Source organism: Macrosteles quadrilineatus, unplaced genomic scaffold (genome assembly GCF_028750875.1).
Source record: "Macrosteles quadrilineatus isolate MER2022 unplaced genomic scaffold, UCM_ALF_1.0 Scaffold_2__2_contigs__length_208266976, whole genome shotgun sequence".
Taxonomy (NCBI): domain Eukaryota; kingdom Metazoa; phylum Arthropoda; class Insecta; order Hemiptera; family Cicadellidae; genus Macrosteles; species Macrosteles quadrilineatus.
In genome coordinates, this window is record NW_026542595.1 from 81,815,365 (window position 1) to 81,825,195 (window position 9,831).

The 9,831-nt window shown below is 33.8% G+C and overlaps 1 protein-coding gene across 1 annotated transcript; it reads left to right on the forward strand.

The window, feature by feature from the left end:
• The first annotated feature begins 2,148 nt into the window (after positions 1–2,148).
• LOC128984493 (uncharacterized) lies at positions 2,149–2,832 on the forward strand. The gene has a single exon (XM_054403822.1). It carries the CDS (start codon positions 2,149–2,151, stop codon positions 2,830–2,832), a length of 684 nt encoding a protein of 227 aa, XP_054259797.1.
• The last annotated feature ends 6,999 nt before the right edge of the window (positions 2,833–9,831 follow it).

Genomic DNA, 9,831 nt, shown 5'->3' on the forward strand with positions numbered 1-9,831 from the left:
AGATACAAACCAGAGTGTACTTCGATCTTTTCATTAGTTATAAGGTCAAAGTAGAAATCATTTCCTATTAACAAGTCAATGACTGAATCCTCATTTTGACCCTCGGCAAAAGTAAGGGATGGAAACCGAGATTGTATCTGGGAAACATCAATACTAGAGGTACTGCTTAACTTTCCCGTGATTTGGGGCACTACATTACAACTGAGATTGAAAACCTTACCATCACTTAGTATGAGTCCGGTAGTTACATTTTGTGTTTCAAAGGTTTTTGCATCTTTATTACCAAAGGTAAATACAGATAAAACTTGAGTGTTATCGCTCTTTAGTTTAAGTTTTGATGCAAGATTAGTACAGATATAAGATCTTTGACTCCCGGTATCAAACAAAACTTTAGCAGGCTCTGTCAAGCCATTACTCGTCAAATAAACCTTAGCCGTTTGCAAAATCACATTTTCATGAACCGTAACAAGAGAAGGTTCGCTACAGACTTCGGGATTGACAGCACAATTTTCGGGAGGCTTAAGGGACTGTGAAAATCTTTTGGGACAAAGACTTCTATGATGGTTCTTCCTTTGTTTGCAATATATACAAGGTTTGCTTACCTTACAATCCTTTAAGTTGTGTCCACTCTTCAGGCAAATAAAACAGAGACCTTTGACCTTACCTTTTCTTTCTTCAACAGTTTTATACTTCTGGCATTGGTCGTTCCAGTGGGCGTCTTTGCAGAAAATACAGGTTGCAGTTCTGTTTTCGGTCGATGGAAGGGCCTGGGTAGTTGAAAAATTACCTTTTTCTGAGGTACGAAAGTAGTTTCCGTTTTCTGATGGTGATATGGAAGTTTTTGTTAATCCAAAACCTAATAAAAGTTGTGACTTTTCTCTAGCTACGATTATATTTCTTACTATACTACATAATTTAGTGGCATCAAGAGTATTATCTACGTTGTTTTCCTCTACTTTTATGACTATATCCAGAGGAAGTTTCCTCATAATCAGAGAAAAAAAGAAATTCGAGTTGGTATCTTCGCCTAAGTTTTGTAGACACCTGATGTGTTTGTCAATAACATCGAATAAGTTCCTAAGTTTTCCAGTGTCGTTCGATTTTAAGGGACTTAAGTCCATCAAGGCTTTGTAATGCGAATTGATTATGAGTTGTTTATTAGCAAATCTTTCTTGGAGTAAAGAAATGGCAACGTCATAATTGTCAGCAGTTAATTGTAGACCAGCAATGCATAGTTTGGCCTCTCCATTCAAAAGGGAGTTAAGATAATTGAATTTATCTACTTTAGTTAAATATTGCTGACTGTGAATGGCAGAGTTGTACGAGTCCCAGAACTCTTGCCATTTAAGAATGTTACCTTCAAACATGGGAAGGATTAGTTTAGGCAGTTGTACTAAACTGCGTGGATTTTCCAACACTCGCTCGGACGAAAGACCATTTGAATTATTGGCATCATCATTTATAGCTTTCGTGTTGAAAAGTTCTAAAGGCTTCAGTTCTAAAGGCTAAAGTTCGGAAGGCTTCAAGTCTTACCTTCAAGGTTGATATTACTTGCTCACTGTCAAGTACGATACCAAAAAGGTCCTCGGCGTCGTCGGTACCCTCCACAGTTGCCGACCCGTTGGCTGTGTCTAGGTCAATCTGTTTCATCAAGGCTTCTAGGCGAGCTGAATAGCCTTGCAGAGTTGCCAGCGTCGCTAGTAGCGCGTTCCTCGAAGGGTCCTCGGCGTTAAGCAGTGTAGTCGCCTCTGCAAGGGTAGACTTCACACGTGCCGTGAGAGTGGCAGCCTTCTTCCTCAGTCGAGTCGTCATGTTCAAAGTTCAGTTGAAGTTAGACAGTACAAATAAGTGAAATAAAGATCAGTTACAGGTGGATCGTTGCAGCTCTGCTACCATGTCAAATAGTTAGTTGTTCAAGTTTAAAGTTAGTTAGTTTTATAAGATTAAAAGTTAGATAAAACTGAGATAAGTTGAGAGTTTTGTTCACAGTTTTTGTATTTTTATAGTAACAATTATAAGTTCAAAACAATAACAAATGAATTATAACCAGCTGGCATTTAATATATCCCCATCTTAAATAATTGATAATTGATAATTGATAGTGAAAATGGCTTTTTGAGAGATCCATAGATCCGTCAGCAGGAAGCGATGCTCGTTGTAAAAATTGCAAATGCAACTCACCACGATGAGATGAACGCCAAGGCTTTCGAGGATTGGTTCACCGGAGTACTACACGTGTTGCCTCCAAATAGCGTGATTGTGATGGACAACGCTTCATATCACAGTGAAACTCTTTATAAACTGCCAAACATTAGCTGGAAGAAAGGTGAAATTCAAGAGTGGCTAAATGTAAATGGAGTTTACTTCGACGACAGAGATGTGAAAACAGAACTGATAGCGCGCATTCCAGATCACCTTCTAATGGCAGCAAAAACTTTCAAAGTCGATAAAATAGCAGAAGAGTTTGGTCACACGGTTTTGCGACTTCCTCCCTATCATTGCGACTTAAACCCCATCGAACTGGTGTGGGCTAAAGTAAAAAATGAAGTAGCGAGAATAAACACAGATTATTCTCTCCACTCTGTAGAAGCCCTACTGAACAACGCTCTTGACAATGTTTCTGATGAGGACTGGAGGAAGGCTGTCAAACACGTAATGGGAGTAGAAGACCTCATGTGGGACCTGGAGGCCATGAGCGATGACGTTCAGGACAATTTCATCATAAACCTGGCAGAAGACTCGGAATCCGAAGATGGCAGCGAAGTTGGCAGTGAAGGCGAACGACATGACACAGAAGATGACTCGGGGGATGACTTAGCGGTTCCATTATGAAAAATAAAATTCTGTTGTTATCTCTTGTTTTGTAGATTATATTGAATTTTTACTTTTGTTATCATTATCAAACTCTGTATTTTATTTATTACTTATCTGGAAAATTTTTATAGTTGTTGTACATTGTTTAAGAATATTAGGTCTTTTATGTGATTTTAACAGACTGAGTACGGAATTTTGTATACATATTTTTCTTTATATATTTAAAAAACATGAATTTTTTTTAAAATACAAAAAATACATAAAAATTCAAAAATACAAAAAAAATACAAAATATAAAAAACCAAAAAGATTTTAAACACGCCTAAATAGTTACAAATATGCAAACTATTTAGCCAGTCCAAAGCCTGGGAAAAGTGTGATGGGAATCTTAGTACATCATATTATAAAGATGAAAATATAGACTATCTATATATTAGTTTCGTGTATAAACGTGATAATAATTTCACGCAAAAGTAAATACTCTTTAAGAGCTTTTATTATATTCCAAAAATTGATATAAGATCATCCAGACTAAACCACCTACCACGTTTTATCATTATTATGTTAAATGAGTGATAGTATAGGATATCGATAACAAATGTTATAAATAGATTTTGGGTTACGTTTATGATGCCTTTTACAAAATAATTATAATTCAGGTGTGCTAAAATAATTTTTTTACATTATTTCAAAGTGATTATCTATTAATGAATACAGTTATATGCAATAAGGCCTAAGATATAATTAAAATTTCCCTTAAATGTGTAAATTTTGCTCAATTTACGTGAAGTTTGGTATCAAATTTATCAGTATTACGAGCCGATGCATAATATAACTTCTGTTCTGCTTAATTTTTTTGAATAACCAACGTAACATACTCATACTGTGGGTGAGCCACGCGCCCAGTCGAGCGGCGCTAATTGGGGGCCGAGGTGGCGAGGAGGCTCTGAATAGACGGATTACTCGAAGGGTCGACTATTCATGCCCAGCGTTAAACGACAGTCGACTATAGTCACGTTAACTTTAGTTTTAGACCGGCTAGTTATGTCTAAATCGTATAGGTTATGATTAGGCAATTATTAAAGAATACTAAACAAGTAGTGGTGAACTAGCAAAGATACCCCACTTTAGGCACGTTTTCCCCATAAGAATAACATGGGGATCATTTTTTGGCCACCAATTCCAAAAATCCTGATCTTTGCCTAAATATCCCTATATAATTGTTAAACCTTATTTCTTACTTATTCCCTATATATATATTTGATATTAAGCAAAAAAAAAATATTGACCCATGCATGTGTATATGTATAGTAGTATGCATGTATAGTAGTATAGGTTGTCGCCGCCGTTTTTTGGGGGCGCGAGGTTTTTGAGCCAACTCCCCGCCCATGCCTAATTGCTAGTACATCTAACATTCCCCTTTCTAGTTGATATGTTGATATGTTGTAGTCTATATTTCTGTCTTATCTATATATATTAGTTGTATGAGTTGTTTAATATTTTCATTTCTTTGTCTTTTGGGATATACCTCTTAAACTTACTCTTGGGCCTATACAAGCCTATATAAATGTACAACTCCATATCTATATTGTATAATTTCAAATCCATCTCCAACACCCATCCACATGTATATTCTCAAAATCATCAACTTGACAGTGCGAGGTTTGTACGCGAACTCGGTCGTGCTCCCGGCTCATGGCGCGCCCCCTTGGACATCCTTAGTGGAAATCCATGAGTTTTGGCTACTTGGGAATCCAAGCCATTTGACATACAATAAATCACCCTTCCTTCTAATTACCTTTTCTATCAAATACATGTCTTTATACTTGGTCTTTAACAACTCCTCTGTATAGAAGCCTCCTCTGATTATATTGCCATTTTCATCTTTCAAGATATAAGTCACAGGCTTTGTATTCTTAACTTCTGCTATTGTAAATAGTTCCCCTGTCCAATTCGGAGTATAACCTTTACTAAAAACATGTTTATACTTGGAAATCCTCACACTATCACCTACCTTATATCTTGGCTTTTTAACTTGCACTACTTTAGAAGTCTTTTCATGCAACCTCTTATGCACATATTTACTATTCTTAATATTCACTTGGTTAGGCTTCATTCCTATAGATCTATGCACTTTATTATTATATTTTCGAATTAACTTTGGAAGTAAATCCAACCATTTATAACTTCCCTGAGCACTAAATTCCCTATATAACCAATTCTTTAAAGTTCTCTGAAACCTCTCCACAATTGCAGCCTTTGTTGTAGAAAAAGTGTGATAGTGATTAATATTTAAGTTTTTCATTAGTTTGCTAAAATATTGATTAAAAAATTCTTTTCCATTGTCAGATTGAATGTTTTTAACCCCCTTTGGTAGAATTGTTTTAATGGCTTCTATAACCACTAACCCTGTCTTATTCTTTAGTGGAGCAGCATAAGCTTTTTTAGAAAATGTATCTATTAAAGTTAAAATATATTTATTGCCAGAATTCTCTCTAGCATAGTTTTGCATATCAATTAAATCTATTTGTATGGTTTCGTTTATACCCAATACTTTAAAAGACCTTCTAATGAAATTCTTTCTTGCAGGCTTATGAAGTTCGTATGCAATTTCATTCATTTTTTATAACATCATCCTTTCCTGTAACTCTAAATACATCACCATTAGCCCCAATCAATAGATTATCTTCCATTCTTTTAAATACATAGTTTTCTGGTATATATGGTCTATTATCTATATACTTAAATCCACTCAAAGATGTGGGGTCAGCAACTAATAAATCAGGATTATATTCCATCAAATTAAAATTTTTTTTCTCCACACACAAATTTCGATCCATCATAACGCATAGCTTGTGACATTAGACAAATGTCATCCGAATGTTCCCCTTTTGGTAGATTTCTTATAAATAGATTTCTGGCATCAAAACAATATAGTTTTTTATTATAAGTTATAGTCTGTTCTTTTGTAACACAGTCAGTGTCATCAATGGCAGGTTTAACATGTACTAACCTTTTATTATTAAAATTCCAATAGCCTGCTTCCATTTTTGGAACTTGTGAAACATTCACAGCATCTTTACTATCTGTACCTTCCATCAAATTGCTAAGTTTCTGTTTCTTAGCATTCCAAACACCATTCTCTGATTCTAAAAATTCATAATTATTATCGTCTTGTACAAATTTACCATCTTCTTTTCGTATTAAAGTCTGTTGTAAAGTGGGCACATCATCTAAACTTTCACCCTTTTCCACATTAGTAATTTTCTGTTTCTTAGCATTCCAAACACCATTCTCTGATTCTAAAAATTCATAATTTTTATTGTCTTGTACAAATGTACCACCATCTGTTCGCATTAAAGTCTGTTGTAAAGTGGGCACATCATCTAAACTTTCACCCTTTTCCACATTAGTAATTTTCTGTTTTTTAGCATTCCAATTTTTATTCTTAGATTCTAAAAACTCATATTTAGTTTTACCTTGTAAAAAGACATCACCTTTTCTAGTTAATGTCCGTCCCAAAGTTGATACATCTTCTACCATCTCCCCATCTTTAACATTACCAATTTTACGGTTTAAACCATTCCAACTATCATCTTGTAAATTTAAAGTAGGTTCACTACTCATGGTTGCCGCCCTGGGTTCTGCAGGCTTATTATATGGATTATATAAACGATAAAATTTATCTATAAACATATTTTTATTTAATAAATAATTCCACTTTCTCTCAATTCCTCAATAATGGAATCTATTTCATTATCCACTCCAGAGTTACCGGCTTGGCGACTTAGCCAAAGAAGTCTTAACCTATCTACAAGCTCATTAGGATCATCCCAATAAATATAGTCTATTTTATTACCAGTCACTTGTCTCAAACCTTCACCAACAGATTTAAAAAGAGGTTTAATTATATTAAGATATTTAGTATGTCTATTACTTGAAATTGGTGCACCATCTTTGTAACTCTTTAAATGCCCATTTGTAGCTTCCAAAATCTCTTTATAATTTTGCAAATCAGTCTGAGTATAGTTCTCAGGTTCTTTTAACGTTAACAATTCCCATAAACCTTTTGTCCCCTTGTAGGTTTTATTTGCAACTGTAACATCATCATTGGCAATATCAACTTCCTTATTTCCAATAAAAAATTTATTTGCTTCTCGTCTAATACCATATGTAGTGTCTGTCATACTACTTTTACTGAGGTAATTTCCTAAATAGTCTGATGCTAAAAGACCAAAATCTAATTTCTGTGGGGTGGATTGCTGTAATGGTTGTAATGGTTGTAATCTTGGTATTATTGGTATTCTAGATGGAGTCATTGGAAGAATCTCCATTCGAGGCCTCTCTGATGTGATTTTTTTTAACTCTTGTAATGGCTCTAGTAAAGGTTGGAATGTTTGGAACCTCTCTTCAGCCTCTAGAAACTTGCCACGTTTTAAAGCTCTATATTTCTCTCGTATTTGATTTGCAGAGTCAACCAATTCTTGTTGAATGTTTTTCATCTTTTATTTACATTTTATTTATCTCATTTGACAAAGGATTGTACTCAAACACTTTATCATGTATTATCAAACAATATGCAGATGTATTTGCTGGTACATTTTCTGCAGTTTCAATCTCTAATTTAATATCAACAATTCCTTCCTTCACTGTTTCGTTCTGTCTAGAACAGTCTATTACAATTAGTGGATATTTCTTCATAAACTCAGCCCTACTAATCATAGGATCTGGGATAGTATTATAGTAAGTCTCTCTAAACCTCATAAACATCTCATAAGCTTTAGAGACATCTCCATTTTCAAAGTCGAGATTTAAATCACTATAAGGATAATATTCAGAGTTTAGAAATACTTTGAGATTTTTTAATTTACAGTGATCAAATTCATCAGTTCTTTTTCGTGCACTATTATCCCTAGCTGTTTGGAAACCAAATATAATATACCTAGGCTTCTCTAAACTTGAAGATGTCTTTACTGACCATGTATGTCTTGTAGTATTGGGATATGAAGGAAGTTCGTGCAGCTCTAAACTTCTAAATGCAATTTGCAAATTTTTATTTTGTAATAACATCTTTTGTAATTGTAACTTCTCTCCATCTGATGGTATCACATGTGGCATCACCCATTGAATTGAGTTAAGTGTAATTTTAGGAATTGTATCAGCAGTGCCACTGGCTGGAGCACTAGCAGTTGTTAATATACAATTCAAATCATTTTTCGATCTTTTCAACACCAATTCTTGTTTGACATTTACTAATACCTTATTAAAATCCTCGAATACACCCATTAACAGCTCTAATGGCAAACATGTACTAAACTTGCCACCTTTATGGAACTCTTTTAAATTCGTGTCAGAATCAAATGCTACATTTGTCAATTTAGTAGTTTTATTGTAAGAACTCAATATTTTCATAAGACTAGAAATTCCTGGGTTTCTTACAATGTCTATTTCTTTACCTGCAACTTCGTATCTAATTTCATCAAATAAGAACGCAAATGCATTATTTATAAAATGACCTTTATCATGATTTTCAATTTCTCCCTTAATATACAGATAACTCCTACATGGGAGAGTTAGCAAATCTTGATTATTAATACATATTCGAATTTCATCAGAATTATTTATTGCTAAAGTATTGTGGGGAACATAGGAGTGATTTGTAATTTTAACCACACTATCGTCGAATTGGGATTTCCCTGTAACGTCTAGAAAATCTTCCATTTTTATTAATAGAAAATTTTAACTTTAGTCCTATTGACTTTAGGAACCTAGCATTTTGCACACTTATAGATAAATTCTTATAAATTCTCATATCTTTTTTATATGACAAGTAATTGTAGTTTCTTCTCCGTTAAAGTCAATTGCCTTGTCGTGTTGATCGGCAAATGTAATACTGACAACATCTAAACTTCTCTTATTTACAGGAAAATATATAATATTTCTTGGAACTTCAATAATTTTGTAGCCAGGAGGAGCTTCTGGATAAAAGCTATGTATGGTGTGTGATTTGTTTCCGTTTAAATAGGACCCGTTTGCAATATTACATTTTACTCTAATCACATTTACATTATTAATGTTTATTTTATTTGTAGATTCAAACTGAACACCAGGAGTAGAAACACCTTTAAATCCCAATAAAACAGACCCTAAACATGTTTTTGTAAAATCAAACACGTGGCTAGAAAGTAGTGTCGCTTTCATAGTTTTATTATTAGCTGTAAGGAAAAAGTCTGGGATTTGCTTTTGAATTTCCTTTGCAAGCTCAACCACCTCATATGTTCCTTCAGAAATTTCTATTGTAACTGGAGCATTGTGGTCATAATAGAAAACATCATCACCTTCTCTAATGGTTAATTTGTTGCCCTTAAGTTGATTTAATTTTGGAATAAGCCCTTTAAATAAAAGTTTGGATTTGGTATTAATTAATGCTTCTCCATTTTTATCTATTATAACTTTAAGTTTACCATTTAATAACTGGTTTAAATCATCGACAGAGATCTCTCCTTTTGGTAATGTCATTTTCTCTACTTTGTAATATGTTAAAGTATTTAGTGGTTTTTTAACATTAAATATTGAATTATAACTTTGAAAATCTACCAATCCAATTACATAATCATCATTTAATTCAATGGGAGGAAAGAATACTGACTTTAGCTCTGGCTCTGTACCCGAAAATGTTATAGTAAATGAATCCATTTTTATAAAGAAATATTTTTTTATGAATGATAAACATAAAATTCCACAAATAGAACTATTTAAATCTTGTATTTGATCGGTTGTATAGTAGATTTTATATCCCTCAAAATATTTAATTACTTCTTTTGGAGGTTGGATTCCAAATGGGTCAAAATAAATTACAATATCTTTATTTTTACGATAAGCTGTCCAATGTGTGCCAGATGAACTATCTAAATTAACTATTCCGCACTCTTTTACTCTTGGTGTTAGATTTTTTAGCTCGTTTTTTAGGTACACCCCTCTGAAGTGAGGCACGTCTTTTGCGGCCTCTAACAGCTG